Source organism: Dipodomys ordii, unplaced genomic scaffold (genome assembly GCF_000151885.1).
Source record: "Dipodomys ordii isolate 6190 unplaced genomic scaffold, Dord_2.0 Scaffold76, whole genome shotgun sequence".
Lineage (NCBI taxonomy): Eukaryota > Metazoa > Chordata > Mammalia > Rodentia > Heteromyidae > Dipodomys > Dipodomys ordii.
The window spans coordinates 2,655,763-2,681,752 of NW_012267292.1; the positions used below are offsets into that span (position 1 = coordinate 2,655,763).

Consider the following 25,990-nt stretch of genomic DNA (forward strand, 5'->3'; position numbering starts at 1 on the left):
TGTGTGAGCTGGTCCTGGGCCTTGAACTCTGGGCCTGGGCGCTGACCCTGGGCTCCTTTGCTCAAGGCTAGCGCTCTACCACTTCCAACCTTTGTGGTTAATTGTTGATAAACGTTTCAGGGACTTTCCTGCGTGGGTTCTCAGCCTCCACAGTTGCCAGAATTACGAGCTATCTGTTCCTGTTTGTTTGTTGCATAACGTTTTGTCCGACCTGAGGTGGTCGGATGACCTTCTAGGCTGGGCATTCTAGAAACGCCATTCAAATGGGAAAGCTACAGAGTTGAGGCTGAAGGTTCTCGAAGCTCTAGAATCTTCGACCACTCTCTTAGGCTCTCCAAGATGCCTAGTTCTCACCAGGTGTTGACCCCCAAGACCCGCTTAACAATCGGTGGTGGAGGGCGCGTGCCTCCCCTCGGGCCCAGTTCCACTCCTACCTGCGGCCCGAGCGGAAGTGGAGGTGCGTTCCTCGGGTCCGTCCTTCCGGTCCACCGCCCGCCAACTTCCGGCAGCTGGTGGGCGCGCGCCTGGCAACGACCTTCTGCGCCCAGCGTCGGCGGGTGGCGGCCTGTGGATGGAGGCTTCGGCCCCCGTCCGGGCGTGGCAGGGGTGGCGGAGGGCCCGCCTCAGGCGCTCGTGGGTCACCCCGGCCGCCATCCTCCTCCTCCTCCTGTCCGCCTTCCTCGAGAGGTCTTCCCCGTCAGGTGAGGGCGGGCGCCCCGGGAGGGGGGGCGGGCGGCGCGCTGTTCCCCAGGCAACCGCGGCGCCCCGGAGCAGTCGGCTTCCCGAGTCACGTGTTCCCCGTTCACAGACAGAAAAGCTTGTCTCACCCGGCCCGGACCACCCAGCTTTAGGTCGAGTAGCGTAACCACGTTTGCCCAGGTGGGCGCGCGTTTTAAATGTGTGGACCTCCCGTGATAGCCACTCCTCCAGGTGTAACGTGTACAGTGGCTCCACGCAGTCCACGGCTCGCCGCCCAGCTCCGCGGCCCAGCGTTTCCTAAAACGACTATGGGGTTGCCGAACCTGCGCGCAGCCCGCGGCTTTTAAGGCGTCTGTGGTGCGAGCGCGCCATCTGTCGGTGCCAGACGCAAGATGCAGCACCTGCGCCGATTTCTTTTTCTTTTCTAGTGTTGACAGGTGGAAGAACTGAAGTAGGTGTGTCCCAAGTTTTACTTAGGTAATTCTCGGATAGACGCTTAAGAAGGAACGGAGAGTTTAATGGAATTTGTTAACCTAGAAAGGTTTTGGGGGGCGTGCGTTTCTTTGTCTTTACGTCCTATTGTTTTTTTTTAAATAAATACAGAGAATACAAAAAGACTTACTTGAACTGGTAAAACTTGTCCACAGAAGGGAGAAAGAAAAAGAAGTCATCTCCGAATATAAATGTGGAGAGAATCAAGGGTTAAGATGGAGTAAGGACAGAAATGGAGTTAATGGAGATCACGGGAGGAACAAACTTCAGGCACCTGGAAGGCAGAATGTTCTAAGAGAATAGCCTTTAAATTACCCTGTTGGTGAAAGATTTTCATTTTAAAATTTTGGGTTTTTTCCCCTTCCAATAACAAAATTAGATCCATGAGGATGTAAGAAGTAGCATAATCATCTCATATGTGAACATGTAAATTGTTAGTAGTAAAAACTTGATATTGTGTAGCATTTCATAGTGAATACAATATTCCACTCAGTTTCTACAGTTGCATTGTAGGGTTTGAATTGATGTCAACCCCATTTTCAGGTGAGAAAAATGAAGCTACTAGAGTTTAAAGTGATTCTAAAGCTAGTACGTGGCACAATTTGCACTTAAACTCAGGTCTGTAGCTTCTATTTCTACACTCTTAAACTTGATTAACTTGCTGCTGGTACATGGAAACAGTGCCTTGCAATGTTGCACTTGTATAATGCTTTCCCCTTTGTTCTGTTCACAACATCACGCCTATCAATATATTTATTTGACAGTGAATGGAGAATGTCAGAATATATTTCACAATCTTTTCTTTCTTTTTTCTTTTTTTGTCGGTCGTGGGGCTTGAACTCTGGGCCTGGGCGCTGTCCCTCAGCTCTTCAGCTCAAGGCGAGCGCTCTACCACTTGAGCTACAGCGCCACTTCCGGTTTTCTGGTGGTTTATTGGAAATAGGAGTCTCTTGGTCTCTCCTCCCCAGGCTGGCTTTGAACCGCGATCCTCAGATCTCAGCCTCCTGAGTAGCTAGGATTACAGGCGTGAGCCACCAGCGCCCGGCTTTCACAATCTTTTAATAGTTCTTATATGAAAGCTGTCATGCTTGGTAGTGATACTTAATAAATTGATATATGTACAGATACATCAGTCAGTGAAATTTATCATTATGAATAAATTATGTATGTGCACAAATATGTACTACAATGTAGAATGAACATTAGAAGAGAGTTGGTACTACTGTATTGTGACAGGCAAAAAATAAGAACAAGTGATACCTGAAGGAGGAGAGATTATAATTTGGATCTGGAATGGTGGAAGATTGGGACTTGTAAAAGAAAATGTATGAGAAGATACAATAAAAAGCCAGGTGTGTAGGTAGGTTAGATTCATTAGAATGTGTGAATAGTGCTGGGACAGAGAAACAAGATGTCAAAGGAGACTGATTTATGATTCTTTCCTGGAGGCAACATCAAATATAATATTCCACCACTTAAATAGTTTGGAATTTGTTAGGAGGTAAAGTTTTGATCATTTGTTTTTGTTTTTCCATAGTTGAATATTTTGTTCGGTTACGAAGAGGTTTTCGCTTGACCCAGGAAACAGTGAAAATAGTGGGATCACCATATAATCCAGGTATTACAAATGTGATTTCAGTAATTCTGAGAAATTTATTAGTATTTAACTATATCTACTTGTTCCAGTCTCCTAAGCTCCTTTTCCTTCTGCAGAAAAGAATTAAAAGCAGATGTTGGCAGTGTATGCCTATAATCCTAGTACTCAGAAGGCTGAGACAGGAAGATCTTGAATTCCAGGCAATCCTGAGCTACCACAGACTAAGACCCTGTCTCAAAAAACATACATACTCAAGAAAATGAATTAAAATTGTTTCATATCAATCTTCTGGGTCTAAATCAGTGTGCTATAACTGCTTAAGTGTATGAAGGATAGTATTTCTGTTACCTCAAGTTCCCTGTAATGTTTTTCTTTGTTATGTAACACACGCTATGATGTTAAATGTGGGCAGTTTGATAGTAAATTTGACAGATCCCATTTGAAAAATGGGATCTATATATCATAAATATCTTGCATTTTCAAGATTTGATAGGCATAAGAACTACATTTTCAATTTTTACATTTTTAGGTGCCAGTCCTGTGGCTTGAACTCAGGGCCTGGGGTGGTTTCCCTGAGTTTTTAGTTTGCTCAAGGCTAGTGCTCTGTCATTTGAACACAACTTCACTTTCAGCTTTATTTGGAGTTTATTGGAGATAAATCTTCTGGGCTTTCCTGCCTGGGCTGGCTTCAAATTGTGATCCTTAGATCTCAGCCTCCTGCATATTTAGGATTATATGTGTGAGCAACTGGTGCCCAGCAACATTTTCATTTTTTATTAGTTTAAATTTATTTGCCATAAAATGTCTCCTTTACTATTTCTCCTTTAATATGTATAGTTCAATCATTGTAGTGTCTTGACAAGCTTAGACAACAAACAGCACTATCTAATCTCACATTTTTAATCACTGTCAATAGAAGCACTATAGTCATTAAGGAGTCACTGTCCAGGCCCTGGATACCACTTAACTACTCTTGGTTTAGAATTGTGTGTCGTGTGTGGCCTTTTGTGTCTGGCTTGTTTCACTTAGTATAATGTTGAGGCTCATTCTTGCGATATCATCCTTTTTTTTTACAAGTCCTAGAGCTTGAACTCAGGGTCGGGACACTGTCCTTGAGCCTCTCTGTGCTCAAGGCCAGCACTCTACCACTTGAACCACAGTGTCACTTCTGGCTTTTTCTGTTTATGTGGTACTGAGTAATCAAACCTAGAGCTTCAGGCATGCTTAGGCAAGCATTCTACTGCTAAGTCACATTCACAGACCCTATATCATTCATTTTTATGGCTGAATAATGTTGTTTTGTATGTGATTCTATACTTTCACTTCTCTTAGTAGTAAGAATGATGGTGAAATTGCTAATGCTAGTTTTAACGTTTTTGCAGAAATGCCAAAGTAACTTTCGAAGCATTTAAAGTACTGTTTGTATTCAAACAAGCAATGTATGTAGGTTCAGATTTTTCTACATGCACACATTCTAGTGTATGTGTGCATGTGTCATGTGTATGGGGTGGAGGGTTATTTTGCTGTGGCTTTGAATTGCATTTCTTTGTGGATTATAGCCATTCTAGTGTGTGCATGTGTGTGTTATAGCCATTCGTGTGTGTGTGTGTGTGTGTTTGTGTGTGTGTGTGTGTGTGCATGTGTCATATGTTGGGGGGGTTATTTTGCTGTGGCTTTGAATTTTATTTCTCTAATAACTAATCAGGTTGTGAGCTTTTATGGGTTTTTTTGCTATTTAAATCTCCTTTTTTTGGCAGAAAAATTTGCCTATTCAAGTTCTATGCCTTTCTTAATACTTTGTTGTTTTTGATGAGTTGTGGAGTTCTTTGTGAATTCTCACTGTTAGAGTCTTATCAGATTGATTTACAAATATTTTCTTCCATTCTGTGGAATGCATCCTGATTTTCAAACTCACAACTCCTCTGCCTTCCCCTTAGTGCTGGTATTACAGCTGTGATGCCATACCCATCGTATTTTCACTTTGTTAATGTGTCTTTTGAAACACACATTTTAAACTTTGATAAAATCTAATTTTATTTATGAAGTATAAGAAATTATTTTCTAATCATTAGTCACAATTTATATCTTTTTGTTTCCTTGTAAGAGTGACATAGTTTTAGCTCTTTCATTTAGGTCTTTGATCTATTTGATTTAATTATTGGTTATGATCAAACTCATTCTTTAGTATATGGTTATCTACCTGTTCTAGTACTGCTTATTAAAGAGACTCTTCTCTCCTCATTGAATTATCTTGATGCCATTATTAGAAAACAATTAAGAGGTGAGAACCAGTGGCTCATGCCTGTAATCCTGGCTACTCAGGAGGCTGAGACCTGAGGATCCAAGTTTGATGCCTGCCCAGGCTGGAAAGTCCATGCAACTCTCCTCTCTAATTAAGCACTAAAAAAGCCAGAAAGTAAAAAGTGGAGGTGTGACTCAAGTGGTAGAGGGCTAGCCTTTAGTATAAAAGCTAAGGAAGGTGCCCAGACCCTGAGTTCAAGACCCCAAACCAGCAAAAGAAAAAACAAAAACCAACAAAAAATATCCCCAAAACAATTAGAGACAATTGTGTAGGTTTATGTATGGAATATTCTATTCTAATAGTCCGTATGCCTATTTCTATGTTAATACCTTGTTGCTTTATACAAAGTTCAGAAATGATTAAATGTTGAGTCCTTTCAGTTTGTTCTTTTCAAGATGATTATGGCTTGTATATGGGTTTTTTTTTTTTTTGCAATTGCTTGTTAATTCTAGAAACAGGAGTGTCAGTTTCTGTAAAAATATCCATTGGGTTTCAAATAGGAATTGCATTGAATCTCTAGGTCAAATTAACAATATTAAGCTTTCCATTCTGTGAACATGAAATGCCTATTTAAGTCCAATTTCTCTTCATGATGCTTTATAGTATACTATTACATTACTTTTCTTAAATTTATTTCTAAATATTTTATTATTTTGGTGTTATATGTAATGTTGAATTGTTTATTGTCAGTTTATGAAAGTACATTTATATTTTCATGTTTATATCATAACCTGCCACCTTGCTTAATTCATGTACTTGCTCTAATTTTTGGAGGGAATTTCCTAAGACTTTTTTTTCTTGTGTGTGTGTGTGTATGTGTGTATATGTGTGTGTGTTTTGTCAGTGCTAGGGCTTGAACCCAGGGCCTTAGAGCTGTCTGAGTTTTTTTGCTCAAGGCTAGTTATCTACCACTTGAGTCACAGCTCCACTTCCAGCTGTTTTGGTAGTTAATTGGAGATAGAGTCTCATGGACTTTCCTGCCCAGTCTGGCTTCAAACCATGATCCTTAGATCTTAGCCACCTGAGTGCTAGAATTATAGATGTGAGCTACCAAACACCTGGCTTTGACATCTTTAAATACGGTTATGTTTCTTACTTTCCAATATTAATGCCTAGTTTTCTTGCCAGTTGTTTCAGTTAGAATCTGCAGTTCAGTATTGATGATATCAAATATCCATTTTGCACCTGACCTTAGAAAGGAAAGGTTTCGGTTTTTACCATTAAGTATGGTCTGAGCTATGAGCACATAAGTATTTTACACATACCTTTATTTAGGGTACTGGGGTTTGAACTCAGGAGCCCTGAATTTACTAGGCAAGTGCTCTACCACTTGAGCCATTCTAATGTCCTTTTTTGTGTTAGTTACTTTTTGAGATAAGATATCAGTCTATGCCCAGACTAGATGTATAGCTGAATGATAAATATATACTACCTCACCCAGCTATTGGCCATAATTGAGTCTTGTGAACTTTTCTTGCCCAAGTTAGCATCTTTGATTCCCTGATCTATGACAGTCACCTAAATAGCTAGAATTAGACTGAGCCACTACACTTGGCTTTTAATGTTATTAATGTTATTAATCAGGTTGAAGGAGTTTCTGTCACTAATTTCTTGAATGTTTTTATTATGAAATAATGTTAGATTTTGTCAAATTTATTTTACATATATAGAAATGATTATTTGTGTGAATTGATTTTTATAGTTTCAACTAACATTGCATTCTTGGGATAAATAACATTTGACTATAATCTGTAGATCTGGTTGCTAGCTTTTGAGGATTTTTATGACTATTCATGAGGGAAATTTGTCTGTTGTTTTGTGTGCTATCTTTGATTATGGTTTTAGGGTGTGCGATTGGCTACATAGAACAAGTTTAGATGCCTTCCTTTCTCTTCTATAGTTTGAAAGAGTTGTGAAGAATTACATTAATTCTTTTTTGTTTGGTAGAATTCACCAGTGAATTAGCTGTTGCTAACTTTGTGCAAATTGTTTTGAAAACTGTTTCCCCTTTTTATGTCTCATTTAGTCATCATATTTCTATTAATTGAAGATCCGTTGTATGTGATTAGTTGCTTCTCTTTGTTGTGATCACAAGTCTTTATGGATTTTGCCTGAAAATGTATTTGAGGAAGATCTCTTTGAGTTTAATTTAACTGAAAATATTGAGCTTCTTGTTCTTTTTTTAAATTCATTTTCAATTATTTATTTATTTTTAAATTTTATTGTAAAGGTATTGTACAGAGGGGTTATTGTTACATAAGTAAGGCAATGAGTTCTTGTTGAATATTGTTACCCTCCTCTTGTTTTTCTCCCAATTTCCCTTACCTCAAATTGTAAAGTTCATTTCCAGCAATGTGTCTTGTATTGCTGTTGCATTGGTTCACCCTTTGTCCTTTTTCTTACCATTTTCTTATTCCTCTTCTTGTAGATTCAAGTTTTCATCAATTTGGGGAAATTTTTCTCATTATTTGTTTAGATATTCTTTGTGTCCCTATTTTTTCCCCACGACTCTCATTATGTGTGTATTCATTTGCTTGATGATTGCCCTCTTGTTTCTTAGTCTCTGTTCATCTATCTCTATTCACTGGATAGTCCCCAAATGATTTATCCTTGCCTACCTAATCTACATATTTTTTGCCTTACTAATATAGTGTTTTTTTTTTTTTGTCGGTCGTGGGGCTTGAACTCTGGACCTGGGCGCTGTCCCTCAGCTCTTCAGCTCAAGGCGAGCGCTCTACCACTTGAGCTACAGCTCCACTTCCGGTTTTCTGGTGGTTTATTGGAGATAGGAGTCTCACGGTCTCTCCTGCTCAGGCTGGCTTTGAACCGCGATCCTCAAATCTCAGCCTTCTGAGTAGCTAGAATTACAGGCGTGAGCCACCAGCGCCCGGCTAATATAGTTTTATTTAAACTTGTGTTTTCGAACCCAGAATTTCTTTTTGGTTCTTTATCTATTTCTTAATTCAGAAAATTTTTCTAATGAGAGATACCATTATATACTTTGCATAGGTAATTTTGTCATTTTTTTTACCATATTTAAAATATTTAATTTAATGTATGAATCCAATAAGCTCAATGTTTGGTCTTTCTTAACAGTTTCAAATGGTTATTTTTTGTGTATATATTCATATTCCTTTATCTTAGTATACTTTGGGTTTTTTTAAGTTGGAAATTGGACATTTTAAATAATATAATATAGTGATTTTATAAATAAGACTTTGTGTTCTTTCCAAGGTAGTTTGTTTAGTAAGTTTTCTGAATTAATTCCTTAAATTATGTATTCTTTATCATATTTAACCACTTGAAACTCAGTTAACTGAGGCTAATGATTACATAGAAATTTCATTAAACACAGTGGTTAATCAGTCCTTTATTCTTTGCTGAGGGTTTCTGTATACATGTTTGGCATATGTTTATTTTTGTGGCCAGGCAGTTAACAGTTTTCCTTGACATTAACTTTATGCTGTGTGTAGAACTTCATTTTGTCAGAGGCTATAACTTGAGATTTCCTGATGTTTATTGAGCATAAACACTGTCCTGGGTATGCAGACAGTCCTATGCCCATAGGAAAGCTTCTATTTTCTTAGGAATGTGTCAGAGCATTCTGCACTAAAGTTCTGTAGGAATATGTCAGAACTTTGTTGTAGAAATGTAGTTCTGTGAGAATGTCATTCACTGACTTTTTCTCTTAAGCTTTTTGGTTAACTTAATGTTTTCCCCAACTATACCCATTGTATTAGGTTGTCTCCAAGTCATGTAAGCAGCTTGAGAATAGGATCTTTTAGGACAGTGCTTGACATGTCCAGTAATGGAAGTTCTTGGGCTTGAAGGCATTCTAATCTTGCCTGCCTCCCTCCAGTGACTTCCAGGCTGATCAATCTCCTTATAACTTCAGATCGTTATTTTTCAAGGCTGTATAGAGCTTGGGTATATAGAAACAGGGAAAGTTTAAATGCTACAAGGTCACTGTTCTTACCAAGTGTATATTAGCTTGATAGATTTCTCTAACTATCCAAAAGAAATATCTCACAATTTGGGAGGCTGTGTCCAAAGTAGGTGCTTGATAGAGCTGATTCTTCTGAAGGCCATGAGGGAAAGATACTGTTGCAGATGGCCATCTTCTTCCTAGATGTATTACTGTTGTCTTCTGTATTTGTGCATCCAAATTTGTATTTCATAAAGATGTCAGTCATATTGGATTGGGACCAAGACTAATAAGTTAATTTCACTTTGGCTTCTTTGGAAAGATTTATCTCCAAATAAATTCACACTCTCATATACTAGGTATTAGGACTTAAATATGTAAATGGAGTAGAAGAGGGAATAGTTCAACCTGTTATACTGATATTCAATTCCTAGATTGCTAAAAGTCTCACTAATTTGTAGAGTTTTGAAAATGCTTGTTTATATTACCTTTATTAAAGAGATAATTTTTGGAATGTTTTACCGCTATTTTCACTGATTTTCCCAACTGCACCTTTTAAACTTCTTTTAAAGCAGTTATTTGTAACTGCTTTGCCTTTTTTGTTACTGCTTTATTGTATTAGATAATATTAAATTTACTTGTAAAACAGTTTTAATATTTTAATCCAGTAGGCAGTGTCTATAATAGGCAGATTATTTTAATTTTTTTAGATTGATATTTTGCTAGCTCCATAGTATAGTCTATGACTGATTTCAATTTACTTTAACTTATTTTTTTTTTTGTGCTTAGAATTTCTTTAGTTTCTTCTGTCATGCAGGGTCCTAGCATCCGTCCTCTATATTGACCATTTTTCTGTTCTGTTTCACTTCTGACTTAATTTTTTTGGGGGGGGTCATTTGTGGGGCTTGTACTCTGGGTCTGGGTGCTGTCCCTGAGCTCTTCAGCTCAAGGCCAGCACTGTACCACCTGAGCCACAACACCACTTCTAGTTTTCTGGTGGTTATTGGAGGGAAGAGTCTCATGGGTTTTCCTGTCTGGGCTTTGAACCACTATCCTCAAATCTCAGCCTCCTGAGTAGCTAAGATTGCAGGCGTGATCTGCCAGCACCCAGCTGACTTAATTTTTTTTTAGTTCAGTTTTGTGTTTTTATTTACTCCCATAATAATTTATGCAGTATCATTTGTTTAGAGATTTGTTACACTTTCAGTTTACTTATTTTTTGGTGTGTGGGATGAATACCATTTCATATATATCATTTTTTTGTTTTTGTACCTGCTCAGAAATTTTTTAAAATTTTATTTTATCGTAAAGATGCTGTGTAGAAGGGTTATAATTACATGAGTAAGGTAATGAGTACATTTCTTGTCAAGCATTGTTACTCCCTCCTTTGTTTTGTTCCTAGTATCTCTTACCTACTTCCTCAGTCCTCACCTCCCCCAACTTGTAAAGTTCATTTCCAACACAGTCTCTCATGAATATCATTGTTGCAATGGGTCATCCTTTATTCTTGTTTCAGCATTTTGTTATTCCCTTTCCCCTCTCCAATTTGATAAATGTATATATAAGATGCAGGGTACCAAAATCAAATACAGTGAAACAGGGGATATACCATATGGGGAAGAACATACAAAAGTAACAAAAAAAATCACATTGTAAATTAAGAACAACAACAAAGAAAAACTCTTGTGTCCCTATCTTGGAGTTCATTTCACTTAGCATCATCTTTTATGGTCATATGTACTTAGCTTTTGAGCTTTTCTGATCATCCGATAAGATTACCCTAGACGTATACTTATTATTGCAAATAAGGGAAATCATGGGATCTGTATATCTTTAGGTCTGGCATACTCCACTTAATATGATTTTTTTCCAAGTCTTTCCATTTCCTAATAAATGGGCCTGCTTCGAAATTTTATGAGTCTTTTAAATCTAGGAGAAGTTCAGCCTCATAGGACCTGAGTTGTTTTTAAGCTTGCTAAGATAGTGCTTTTAAGTATCTATACCAGGTCATATCTTTTGCAGCTGAGGTTGAGTGCTCCCATATTTCCATATCCCGACCAGCACAAAATGGTTCCGTTAGTCCTAATAGTAAATATAGATTACCTAAGCTGGCACCAGTGGTTGTCGCCTGTAATTCTACATTCTTAGAGGACTGAGATATGAAGATCAGGTTTGAAGCTAGCCCAGGCAAATACAAGAGACTTTTAAATCTTCACTTAACCAGCAAAAAGGCAAAAGCAGAGGTATAGCTCAAGTGGTAGAGTACCAACCTTGAGAGAAAAAGCCAAATGAGAGCAAGAGGAAGTGAGTTCTGGTAATAGTTAAGAGTTCAGTTTTATGCTTTTATGTTTGTGCTTTTAGTATTGAATAATTTAAGGTATTATTTTACATTTGTTTAACAGTTTACTTTAAGGCCTTTTGTTTACTTGTATTTTATTTTTGTTTATTTTGTGAGATATAAATTTAAGTTCAACTTGCATGTATATTGAGATAACATTTTACCATAAGTTACTAAAAATCTATGTTTTCTCTAAGGAAAACAGATCTCTCACTATCAGTGTTTTATATTTCGTCTTCCTCTAAATAAATGTTATTTTCTGTTCATATACCATACTACTGTATTTAATTAGTGTAAGTTTGTAACATTTCTATAATTTGTATTTTTATTCTTTTCTTTTGTAGAATTGTTCTATGTTTAAAGTTCTAATCTTCCAAATACATTTTAAAATCTGTATACAGTGTTTTTTGAAATATTTTGGTGACATGTAACTTTATTTATATACATAACTATGATATGTTAGCATTTTAAAATTGTTTAACTGTACTCTCCTATGTTTATGGTACTACATGAGTAAAATCACAATCACAAAGGCATAATAGTGCTATTATCTTTTTTTACTATTTTTTATTTTAATTTCATTGTCAATGTGTTGTACAGAGGGCTTACAGTTATATAATAAGGTACTGAGTACATTTCATGTTGAACTTGTTACCCCCTCCCTCATTAGGGCAGAGACTGTGGTAATTACACTCAGATCAGAGGAGAGACCAGTTGTCATACTGAGAGGTGAAAATTTATTAAAGAAGCATTTATTATGGAAGTTAGAACAAAAGGAGAGTCAAACAGATACAAGAAAAAGAAGAACAGGAATTAATGAAAGAGACTACAAAAGAGTTTTGGAGCTGAGCACTGGTGGCTCATCTAGTAATTTTAGCTACTCAGGAAGCTGAGACCTGGAAGATTTCAGTTTTGAGGCCAATCTGGGCAGAAAAATCTTGATCTCCAATCAGCAGCAAAAAGTTGGATTGGAGGGGTGGTTCAAGTAGTTGAGTGCCAACTGTGAGCAAGCAAACCAAGTGAGTGCAAAGCCTCTGACTTATAGCCCTTGATTAAAAAAAATCGAGTAATAGAGTACTGAATAAAATCAAATGCTGTCTTTGAAACGATGACTAGACAAATATTTGGCAAATGTTTTCATGAGAAAATTATGAAAGTACGAAAATATTATAAGTAAACAACATAAAACCATAATCTGAAAATCTTAATAATAAACTTGAATAACTGCTATAATACAAATTTCAAGAGATAATTAAATTACTTAGTAAACTGGGAACCAGTTAAATTGAGCCTTATTGGTAATCCAGATTTTGTTTTCCTGCTCTCCCCTTTGCCATGAAAGGAGGTGAGAGAAGGTTAATATAATCAAAATATTTTATGTACATGTGTGAAAATGGAACAAGGAACCTGAATGAAACTGCTTTGGCAAGCGCGGGGGGAGTAAGAATGAGAGAGAATAAGGAAAGGATAATTCTAATCAAGATATGTTGTATACACAAATGAGCATGTTAAAAAATGAAATACCTTGTACAACAAACGGATACTAATTAAAAAGACATATTCAGTAAACTGAACTATGTACTTAGAGAAATTTATTGTTTAATTATATTTTTATTATCTATAAGTGGTTGTACAAAGGAGTTACCATTCAACAAATCTGTTTATAAGTACAATCTATTTAGAAAGCTTGCTTGGTGGTTTTTTGTTTTTTGTTTTTTTTTTTGGGCAGTGTTGGGGCTTGAACTCTGGGCCTAGGTGCCATCCCTGAGCTCTTCAGCTCAAAGTGAGCTCTACCACTTGAATCATAGTACCACTTCCAGTTTTCTGGTGGTTAATGGAGATAAGAGTCTCATGGGCTTTCCTGCGCGGTCTGGCTTTGAACAACGATCCTCAATCTCAACCTCCTGAGTAGCTAGGTTTACAGGTATGGGCCACTGGTGCCCAGCTTGCTTGGTTCGTTTCATGTGGCAGTGATAACTTTAGAGATCTACCTGTTACCTTGGTATAGCTCTGAACAAAATGCCTGAAAGAACAGCTTACAGGAGGAAAAATTTATTTTAGCTCATGGCTTGAGAGGTTTCAGTCCATGGTCACTAGGATCCATGTTTGTGGACCTATATTCAGTGTATTGAACAACTACCCTGGTAGCTACAGCTTGGGACAGAGGCTCTTCACCTTATAGTGGCTAGAAAGAAGACACGAAGGACATATCCAATTAACCTACTTCCTTGATCTAGTCCCACTTTCTAAAGTATCCAGAATCTGAATATATAGCACCAATATCTGAGGACTCCAGTGTTGAACATGGAAGCCTATGGGAGCATTTCATATTCAAAGTATAATGCCTCAGGTACTACATAATAATGAATATTAAATATATAATAGTACTAAACACTTGACATGATGAAGACAGAAGGTATCAGTGGAAAATTTTATATAGTTACATTTATGAACATAGTTTTGAGGATTGAGAAAATTTGCAAATTGAGGTAAACAAAGATTAAATAAAAAAGAAGGGCTTATTATAATGGGTCAACCTGTATCCTTATTTAAGCATTTTGTTATTTCTCTTCCCTTCCCCAAATAGAAAAATGTATATACAAGATGCAGACAACCGGAATCAAATATTGTGAAAACAAGAGTTATACCATGGGGAAGAACATACCAAAGAAACAAACAAATCACATAGTACATTAGAAATAAGTTAAAAACAATAGCAAGAAAGAAAAAAAACACTTGGGTCCCTATCTTGGGGTTCATTTCGCTTAACATCATTTTATATGTTCATATGTAGCTTTTGACCTTTTCTGCTTGTCCTAGAGTATTTCTAGTATATATTATATATATATACTACATATACTATATATTATATATATACTATATATATGTGTGTGTATATATATATACATATATATATATATATATATGGACCTATTAGATATGACCAGTTAACCTCATTCAATTAAAAAATTCAGGAAGAAAAATTCAAATGATTATCTTAACCAAGATAGAAAAAAAATTGTTAAGATTCACTAACAATGATGATTTTAAAACAACAACAATAACAACAAGAAGAATAGAGGGGAAAACATGAAAGGATATGGCTACCAAAAAGTATGTCAATAATCTTCATGCTCTATAGTAAAACTTTACAGGAGGTTTATTAACTTGAGTAACAGAATTTGATTCTCAACCCCTTTTTATTTTGTTACTTTAAAAATATATTTGCATAGAGTGAATTAGTGAAGAGTTAACATGTAGTTCTAAAATTGTTAGAACTCTTTCTGAAAGCTTGTTTACCAGTAAACTCAAAATAATTGAATATTTACAATTTTTCTTTTATATCTTATAAACTATGCTACTTTGATTTATCATGACTGTATAAATTTTAAAACAGATTGAGAGAAAATGCTTAGTATTTAAGATAAAGTATGTATTTGTTGACTTTCTAATCACATTCTTATTTTCATCCAGTTCTTTGTTATAATCACTATAAATAATGTATTGTTCCTCTAATCTAAACTTATTCACTCCATATGATGTCTTGAAAGCAGATGAAGTCTAGAAATAAAATTATCTTAATACTCTGTAATTGTAATTACACTCTGAGAATTATGTGTGAGTCTCTGAATAAAGAGAACGTATTGTCTTCAGATTGAAGACACACACACACACACACACACACTTACAAATCTACACGTACATACATGTGCATAGACAAAATATATTGTATTTCTTTAGTGTTAATTACTTGTATGCAATGGAATTTAGTTATTATCAGGATATTTTAAGAAGAATCCAAAAAAATTCTGTACAAAAATGTAACCCAAGCTGGAAAAGATGTAAGGTATTATCTAGCAATAATGAGCATAAAATACTATTGGAATATTTTAATATTGTATTTTCAGTGAGTGTATATGTCATGCTCCATCAAAAGAGTCCACATGTGCTATGTGTAACCAAGCGACTACGAAATGCTGAACTGATAGACCCATCATTCCAATGGCATGGGCCAAAAGGAAAAATTGTTTCAGGTAGGTAGGATTTCATTTCACTTCTCATAATTAAATAGATCTATCTGAAATGTGTTCAGAAGTACAAGAATATTTGTATCTCATAAATTTATCCATTGCCTCAATTCTTGCCCTTGTAATCTCCTTCAAGAGTACCAGTGTGGATGTGTTACCATTTTTTCCCTCATCTTGCTTTATTCAGTATAGTATAGAGATACACTACAAGATTGAGTCTTTCATAGACTTCCCTAAACATCTCTTCCAAAAATATTTATGCCTAACATAGAAATTACTATTTGTACAGCTGATTTGATAATTATATTCTCTATTTATCTTGTTATATCATTTTGAAAGATATATTTAACCTTTGTTTTAAAGTTTTAGTTTCATAAAAGCTAATTTATTCCAAAAGTTATTAACTGGTTTTATTCCCACATATTTGTTAGCAATACAGATTAATGAATTTTAATCCTAAAGACCTGTTCAATGAGGTGTTTTTCGTAGAGGAAGTTTTCTTTGTAAACCCTTAGAGGAAGGTTCTTTTGGTAACCTTTGGTATTTTGAGATACTACTTATGGATTCATTCCTGTGGACTTCATTATCTTGGATGGAAGAAAATATAGTAAATGTTTATTTTGAATAGGTTTTTAATTTCTGTCTTTTTGGAGTTGAGGGATGTTCATTTTATAGTATTTATGTTGATTCTAAATATCTCAAGTTTTTACTAGTTAATCTATATTTTAGGTCAGATAGTTGTTCTTTTTTAAGTTAGTTATTCAGTTCTTACTTAGTCGGTGACTACTTAGTGGATGCTGTTGTGCTAGTTTATGTGGGAGATAGAAAGATATAATCTATACCAACTATTGTGACATAGTTATGCTCTGTGCTCATGAAATTGACAGGAATCAATGAAAGAAATCTTGAGTTTGAGCAGCTAAATAGTCCAGATGTGAAGGTACTGAATACTAAAATATAATTGAATTTTATTTTCATGCTATAATAGCAACATACAGTGTAATTCAAAGATTTAACATATATTGCCCATATATTAAAGTGCTCTTTAAATTAAAAAAATAGGAATGCTTAAGTATGGGACTTTTCTATTGTGTTTGTTTGTTTTTTTTTTTTGATTTGGAAATTGAAATTTGAGACATTTCCTTATTTAAAATGTCATACTAGAGCCAGGCAATGGTTCATGCTTTTAATACTATCTACTCAAGAGGCTGAGATCTGGAGTATTGTGATTTGAAACCAGCATGGAAAAGAAAGTCTGCTAGATTTGATCTCCAGTATAACTAGCTAAAAGCAAGATAGTAAGATGATTCAAATGGTAGAGCACTAGCTGTGAGTAAGTGTAATGAGCTTGAGGCTCCTGAGTTCAAGCCCCAGTTCCTCCCCCATAAAAGAGCATACTATCTTCCTATTTATATTTCATAATATAGTATGTAGTTTAACTCTTAAATGAGAACATGGGAGCAATAGTTTATTTACTTCCATAATGGAAAAATAATGTGTATTTAGAAATGTAATTGTTCCTAAGTAAGCGTAATTGCTCTATACTTTGGTCATTTTAGGAGTATTCCAAAGATAGTTTGACTAAAATTGAGATGAGAAAATCATATAATTATGTAATTATATGCACATTCATTTGGAAAAATATATTACTGAAATGTAAAGGTTATGGGATAAGTTTGATTTTGTCTTTTGCTCTGAATTGTTTATTCACAGAGATGATGCACTTATAGTGGCAAGTTTTGTCTTTTACTTCAAATCTAACTCTCCTGATTAATACATTGTTTGCACTGTGTAGACTTTTACACTTTTCTAAATGTTCACACAAACACATTGATATACATATAGTTTGTTTATGCCTGTAATGTCACCCTTTCATTTTTTAAAAAGTCACAGGCTATGTTTTACTGCGCCTTAATATTTTTATTATGAAGTATCAAGTTTATAAGATGTATGTAAATTTGTTCCACAGTACTCTTTTTTGGACTTCATTAATTTTTATTTAGGAGGCAGGTATTTTATCCTACCATCATCTTTAGAGATAGACTTGTAATTTCAATGAGTTCAACTGGAGCCAAAACACACTAACAAATCAGACATGCAAGGAGGTGAATGTAGGACTGGAAGCTGCATTTCAGAAGGCCCTTTTACTTATGGTTTTAGCATAAAGGTCCTCAGATTTCCACATTGTTTCCTTATTTCCTTGAATGTTTTAATGTTTACCGAGGAACTACTTACCATAGTAAGTAGTAGCTTTAATTATTCCCAGTCTTCTGTCAGTAATCCAGATTGTCAGTTTCATTATCTTTGATAACCTAAAACCTCAATGAAATTATAATCCTGAGAGTTTTATAGTTATTCTGTCTCAACACCTCTGATAGATACAGTAGAAAATCTAAAAGAAAAATAAGCTATAGTCTAAACTTTTGTTATTTTTCTTAAAATGACATAGCAATTCTGTTCTTAGTATTTTAAGTGATTACTTGTTGAGTGATTACTTTTATTCAACAAGTACCTAAGTCTGTACTCACCTTATGATTCCAACTTCTTAATATACAGCTGAAATACAACTAAGCTCTTTTTCCTTAGTAGCTCAGTGTCAATTCTTTTACTAAGCCCTGAGCTATAGGTAAGAAGAATCTTGATTTCCTAGTGCTGGTAAATTAGGCCAGTTGACTTTTCTTCTCAGTGAAAACACTGAATCTTCAACACAAGTTAAGACATTTTTTTGCTGGGCCCTGGGGGCCCATGTCTGTAATCCTTGCTACTCAGGAGGCTGAGGTATAAGGAGTTCAAAGCTAGCCTGGGCAGGAAAGTATGCGAAACTCCTATCTCTACTTAACCAGCAGAAAAGCCAAAAGTAGAGTTGTGTCTCAAATGGTAGAGCCCTTAGCCTTGAATGAAAACAATCAAGAACATTGCCTAGGCCCTGAGATAAGCCTCAGGACCTATATAAAAGAGATATGTCTTCTTTTCCTTGTGATGTTGACTGTATGTTTTTAGTGTTGGCTCTAGCAACATGCTTAACTTTCATCAGTCTTTTTCAGAGGACTACCTTTTGTTTTCATTGATTTTTCTGTTTTTAACTATTGATTTCTTGTATCGGTATTGTTTTCTTAGTTTTGTTTGCTTTGTGTTTAATTTGTTCAGGTTTTTGTTTTCAGATTGTAGCATTCTAGGTTGGCACTTTAAAAATAAATTTCCAATGAAAGACAGAGAAATGGAGTGTGTTAGGCTTCAGTTTGAGCCAAGGGCCTTCATGTGGGATGCGATCTTTCAGCATCCTGAAACTATATAATTTTTGTTAATATAATTTTTAATAACAAGTCTGCTGTAATTCTTATTTGTTTCTGAAAAAATGTAACTTTTTCTTATATGAAGCTGTTTTCCTTGCTTTTTGTTTTATAAGTGTATATTATGTGTATTTTTTATGTTCATTCTCCTTGATGTTGTCTAAGAATTTTGATCTGTAGTTTGATGTCTATCATTAATTTTTGGAAAATGTCAACCATTACCTCTTCAGATATTCTTTTTCTTTTGTTGGTTCTGGGGCTTGAACTCTGGGCTTGGGCGTTGTCCCTGCACTCTTCAGCTCAAGGCGAGTGCTCTGCCTCTTGAGCCACAGTGCCATTTCTGGTTTTCTAGTGGTTTATTGGAGATAGGAGTTTCACGGGCTGGCTTTGAACTGTGATCCTCAGCTCTCAGACTCCTGAGTAGCTAGGATTACAGGCTTGAGCCACCGATACCCCGCTCTTCAGCTATTCTTTGTACTTCATCCTGTTTCACTCCTGTTAAGATTCCTTGAGATGCCCATCACATTTACATGCACTTTTTAATGTAGTTACTTAGGTCATAAGCTATTCTTCCTTTTTCTTGTATTTCAGGTTAATAATTTCTTTTGAGCCATCTTCAAATTCATTGATTTTCTCTTTGGTTGTATAAGTCTTAATGAGCCCACTGCAGGATAGTTCATCTGTGTTGTATAGAATGCATTGTATATGTATAGTATTGTATATAGTATTTTTTCTTTCTGTTTTTCTTTTGTTTATATGTTCAGTGTTGCTGCTAGATTTTTTTCTATAATTTGAATTCCTTGTTAAAACCACTTACCTAGTTTTACATCTCCTCTGTATTCTTTAAGTATTTTATTACACTAGTGAGTTACTTTTAACTGATAATGCTGATAACAATGCTTAATAGTCTGGTTTTAAATATTTCCTATGAGGAATAGATTTTTTTAGTGTGTTTGTGTGCCTTCTAGTTTATATTTTTGAGTAATGTTGGACATCTTGAATAGATAGCAGATATTTTGAAGTAAATCATTTGCTGCTTTGAGGTAAACTTCCTTTTTCTCCTTGCCAATCTTTAATGTAAAGGTTTGTCTTAATTTAGTTAAGATTGTTCTGACTTTAGTGATACTTGTTGCTGTGGTTATAGTTAGTACACGGAAAGGTACATAAGCGCTCTTAGAATTATTTAAAGTATAGCCTGGTTCACTAAATTATTTTTTCTTGTGTATAGTCTTTCCTTAGTTTAGTTTCTTGTTTTGTGATGTTCCCCTAAAAGACTAACTCACTTTTTCTCTTTCTCTGTCTCTTTCTTCTTCTCTCTCTGTCTCTCTGTCTCTCTATCTCTCTGGCCACTATGCCACTGCTATTTTTCAGAGAGTTACATTCTGTGAGGTTTTTGGCTAAGTTTTAGTGTTTGGCAGGCAGTGTTCCTGGGTCTTGGAATTTGGCTTTTACAATAGTTCCAGCTGCTCCTCTGGCTATAATTTTGGCCTAGTATATTATTTCTTATTGATTCTTCATATAAACTACACACTTTTTTAAACCTATTTTCTGCCTGAGCTGCAACACTTTTCTTCAATACCCAAGATGACAAATATTTTTTTTTTGTTGTCGTTGTTGGTACCAGGACTCGAATTCAGGATCTCAAGCTTGCTAGATGGGCTTACTCAAGGCTGGTGCTCTACTACTTGCTCATACTCTCTAGCCCTGTTGTTTGCTGGTTAATTTGGAGATGGAGTTTAATGAACATTTCTGTCAGAACCAGCTTCAAACCATGATCCTTGGTCTCAGCCTCCTGAGTAAGTAGGACTACCGGAATGAGCCCTTGATGCCCAACTAGGCATCAGTTTTTGTATCATCTTTTCCTGAGGTTAAAACTTTGTTCTTATAGTAGGTATGGGGGAAGTGAAGTGACTGTGTGTAGATGTTTGGCAGGGCTGCTGTGACCCTTCAGGCTGTACTAATGGGAAGCTCGCTCAAGGCTCCCTTGATCTTTCTTCAAAGGACCTGTGTATTTGTGAATGAAAGGTGTTTAAGAGGCCAACTCCTTCCTAGTCTATGGGCTATGGGTCTATGGTCTATAGTCTATGGTTTATGTGCTTATATTGTTCTATATTTGCCTTCCAGCAGTTTATCATGAGATTTTAAGTGAATCTTCTTACCTACTTGTTTGTAATGGCAGCTAAACTAAATGCGCAGCTTCTCCTTCCTTGATAAGATCAAGAACCATTGTTATCTGGAAGGTTTTTTCTGATTATAATAGTGGAACTGATACTCATATTCTTATAATAGTGGAACTGATACTCATATTCACTTCTTATACCTGAGTTAAAAATATAAAGAATTAAGCCCATTTTCAAAAATCATAAGCTTTAATTAAATTATACTTAACTTTTTTCATACAACTTCAGAGCTGTAAAGCATAGGCTTCTAGAGATCTAGTTGGACTGCCACCTCTGAAATTTTGGAAAATCAAAACAAGATGTAAAAATTCAGTAACAGTTTTATATCTTATTGTATGAGTCTTGATAGTTTCTATGATACCTGTGCCAGGTATGTATTCCTTGGCTTTATGAATCTCCATTTAGAATCAACCTATGAAATAATCTATAAAATGAAAAGATCTAGGACATCACAGTGATAAGTAATATTGTAGAATATGTTCTTATGTTGAAATTATGAAGTTCTTTTGTTACTTTTTTTTAAAGTGCTTCTTTAAAAATATTCAAGTAGTCAAAGGGTTGTATACTACTCAGTTTTCTAGCTTTATATTTAACAGTGCAGTCGACATTTAAATAACACTCACACACACATACACACACACACACGTACACATTGGTGTTACTTTTGGTGTGGGAAGCTTTCACTTTTTAAGTTATTGCCAAGAAGTATATAGCAAATAGATAATATAATATTTTCACATTTGTTTAAAATTTATGGACACTTTTTGTGTATTACTATGAAGTTTTGGTTTTTGCTGAAGTATATAGGAAACACTTGCATGCTACTAATTTGTTTTAGAAAATAGCTTAAGATCTAGACTTATCAAAAGATATTCACGATAAACAGACACTACAGTGGAAATATATTGTAAATTTATATCACATTTTTCAGTTTCTCCTAGGATATAGATGTGGGAATTCTCAAGACATAATACTCTATATAAATTCCTTGAGAGTGGGTAGATCAGTACATTCATTTTCTTTCATATATCAAATGGGGAGTTATATTACTAGAAACTGAAATATTTATTTAACAAGTAACAATGAAATTTACTAAAAGATTTAGAATTTGTCTCAGCTTGTAAGACTATTTCAACTTTATAAATTTATAAGTATTATATCGTTTAATTCAAATAGAAAAAGATAGATAATAATTTCCTAAGATAGTACTTTCAATTCTAGTGATTAAATTATCCAAGCATAATAATTTTTAGATGTAAAGCTGTAGTAGGAGCTTTAAGAATAAAAGCTTATCTGCTTAATAATTTGTAGGTTTTTAAAATATACTTTAGAGTTTCTTGTATTTGCTATATAAATCGAATCTATAGATAAACTGTCCTATATTACGATTCTTACTGTGCAGATGAAAGAGGTGGACTTTAGAAAGATGAAGTGTTACTCTAAAATTATAAGTTTGTGAGGGATCAAAATAATTTTAAAATATGGGTTGTGATGTTTCAGAAGTAGATTCACTTTCCATAACACAGCAGAGCCTTCTTCAAAGAGACATGTTGAAAAAAAAAAGTTGAGCTTAAATCTCATTCTGACTCCAACACTGCCACTTTTGGATTTGCTAAATGTGGGCGAGTCTTATTATTTCATCTTCTATGTTTTTTCTACTTATAACCCTAATCCTGTGTGTTACTACAGGATATCTAGTTTTTACTTATTATATTCTAATAATCTTTGTTGTACATATACTACTTTATCATTTCATGTACACATTGTAAACTACTGAAGCCTTTAACTCATCATTAAAGAAAAATATATAAAATATTTCATGGTCTATATGTAAGTACATGATCTATATATATGTAACTTCTGTATTATATGTATATTTATATAGATATGTGTGTGCATACATTTGCGCACACACACAAAATTGATGAGATTTGGTTAGTGAAAATTTGACACTAAGAAGTTCCTCCTGGCACTCCCTCTTAGCAAGCAACAAATGCAATATGTGGCTAGAATAGCAAGTCTTTTCAGTGACTTTGTAGGGTAAATTTTGTAGGTAAATTTAGTCTTCTTGAAGAAATTTTGTTATCTCTTTACAGTAGTTTATGCAACTATGTATTATTTCTTTATTAGAAAACAGCACTGCACAAGTAACATCCACAGGAAGCCTTGTATTCCAGAATTTTGATGAGAGTATGAGTGGAGTTTACACATGTTTCCTGGAGTATAAACCTACTGTGGAAGAAATTGTTAAAAGTCTTGAACTAAAATATGTCGTATATGGTAAGAAATGAATTTAATTGTATTTTAACATATTTTAAAGTGTTCATATATTATAATGGATATGTTTTACAGAGACTTTGCTATTTTTAACCTCTTAAAAATTACAGTTTGGAGCTGGGTGCCAATAGCTCAAGTCTGTAATCTTAGCTATTCAGGAGGCTGAGATCTAAGAATTGCAGTTTGAAGTCAGCCCAGGCAGAAAATCCCCATGAAACTCTTAGATCCCATTAACCATTCAAAAACTGGAAGTGCGCTATGGCTCAAGTGGTAGAGCACTAGTCTTGAGCACAAAGAGGCTCAAAGACATCACCCACAACCAAAACCAACAAACTAACAATAACAACAACAAAAATAGGCTGGGCACTAGTGACTTAGACCTATAATCCTAGCGACTCAGGAGGCTGAGATCTGAGGACCACAGTTTGAAGCCAGCCTGGGCAGGAAATCCTGTGAGACTCTTATCTCCAATTAACCTCCAGAAAACTGGAAGTGGCACTGTGGCTCAAAGTGGTAGGGCACTAGCCTTGAACAAAACAGATCAGGAATAATGCCTAGGCCCTGAGTTCAAGCCCCATTACCAATAAAAAGAAAAAAAAAACCAAAATGACTGTGTTTGTTTGCTCTTTGCTGTTTAACAATGAGTGCACAGTCTAGGTAAGAGGGTGCATGTGTTTTCCCTCATGGCAAGGTGGCCCATGAATGCAAACAGCAGAATAGATTGAGAGTCCACAATTTTGATTGCCTTTTAATTTTTTTAATTTATTATTATTATTATTTTTAAGTATTTGTACAAAGGGAGTTCAATTCAGCATGCCAGTTTACATTTGTACTGCTTTTAAAGTCTGACTATTGTGATTGCTGGTAAATTGCCATCCTCAAAATCAGGAACATGAAACACCACTGTAAATCCCTTGATTTTGACATTTCAAAGCATAATATTTGGGAGGGCTATCTTGAGAGTGTTGTGAATTGAGAGTGTTCAGAATTGTCTGAACAAAAGTTTGCAAGTTTTAATACATCAGAGGGAACGTGTGATAGACAGAATACTGGCTCTCAAAGTGTGGTTCATGTCTTCAGAACTTGTGAACATATACCCTAAATGGGGAAAGGAACTTTGCCACTGTAATTAAATTAAGACTCTTGAGTTGGAGAGAGAGATAATCTGAAGTGAACTGGGTGGGGGAGCAAAAGGGTCAAAGGCAGAAAAAGGAGATGTGGCAAAATGAGAGGTCTAAGTGATTTTCTTTGAAGATGGAGAAAGGAGCCATGAGCCAATAATGTCACCAATCTCTAGTAGAGGAAATGGTATGAGTGGATTTTCCCTTGGAGTTTCCAGAAGGAATGCACCTTGATTTTAACACAGTAAGACTCTTTGGACATCTGTTCTCCAGAACTGCAAGGTAATATATGAGATATTTGAAGTCACTAAATTAGTGGTAAAGTGTTACAGTAGCAATGAGAAACTATGTGACATTGTTTTCATTGCTGAGATGCCATAGCACTGGCACAGTTATAAATAGTTTCCTGGTAAGTTTTTTCTTATTTTGATCAAAAAATACAATTCTACATAACCTAAAGGAGACTTGATTTTCTCGTAAGAAATTCTACTAATTTTGTCAGGCAACAAGTTGGTTTAAATCTTTCAGTCATTCATATTTCATTTTTGTTACATAGTGGTTATATCCATCTTACTATTTATAACCAGTTTATAATGAATATATGTGAAAAATGTATCTTAAGCATATAGTCACATAAGCTAGCAAAGGTGAAAGTGCTTGAAATGAATACCATTTTACAGTAACAATAATGATAGTTACTATATATCAAACATTTACATACCAGGTAAGTAGTATTTTTGTGTGTAATTAGTATAATACCAAAAAATATTATATCTATGTACTTCCCGGCTTGGAGGAAGGGGGAAAGAGCCTTACATTCTGGTCATTACCAGTTTTGAGTGGATGGAGTCTATGTATTTACTAGTGCAGTGGGAGAGTATATCAGGTCTAGACCCAAATATAGTTTACATCAGCACTGTCCTTTCTGAATTTGGTAAATTTTGGGTCAGTGTCTCTTCAAAGTTTTATATTTTTAACATTAATTTACATTGGTTTTCTGGGAGCAAGTTTAAAGAGCTCCTCTAGCAGGCATGTCAGAAGTCTGTCTCTTGCAGTTACTTGAAAAAGAGTCTTTCTAGTACTGGATTTGCTAATTCTTTTGTTTATATTGTCAAAGTTTCTGTTCCAGACAAAACTAACTGTACTTTTCAAATTCATTGAGATGAAGATGTTTATAGTTGTTTATGTATTAGACCCTTTTTTTTCAGTCATTTAATTTTTTTTTTTGTTTTAGGATGGGTCAATAGACTCTACTTTCTAATTTAAATTTAAAATATATTCCATTACTTCATTCCTTCTCTTATGTTTTTATGCTCCTTTTTTCTATGTTAGCTTTATTTTTTGTAACTTCTTGAGATATATCCTTAGCTCATTAGTTTTCCTTTTTCTTTTTTTGCATAATTAACACATTATATTTATTTTTAAGTATTTGACAGCTACTCACAATTTTTTGTTATTTCTAAATATTTAGTCATATTTAAAGAGACTTATAACCTAGTTGTTAATGTTTTATTTAAAGATGTTTTAGAAATACTCATTGTTTACTTTTACTTCACTGCCAGACATCCCTTCATAATGATGGTCTTTGACTATTGTATTACTTTTTATTTTTGTGATATTAGTTAAATCTGTCCAAAACTAGGACTCCTTAATTTTACTATTTTTTAACTTTGCATTTCATATAATAAATCTGGTATATTTTATGGATGCTTATGTATTTATCAAATCTTTACTCAGATAT

At 35.0% G+C, this 25,990-nt stretch overlaps 1 protein-coding gene across 1 annotated transcript in view; it reads left to right on the top strand.

Annotated features, from left to right (window-relative positions):
- Window positions 1-339: 339 nt before the first annotated feature.
- Zpbp (zona pellucida binding protein) overlaps window positions 340-25,990 on the top strand; it is a 96,764-nt gene continuing 71,113 nt past the window's right edge. The window contains 5 exon segments of the mRNA XM_013024382.1: window positions 340-462; window positions 464-701; window positions 2,729-2,809; window positions 15,262-15,387; window positions 22,982-23,131. Of these exon segments, the coding sequence (XP_012879836.1) occupies window positions 340-462; window positions 464-701; window positions 2,729-2,809; window positions 15,262-15,387; window positions 22,982-23,131 (718 nt within the window).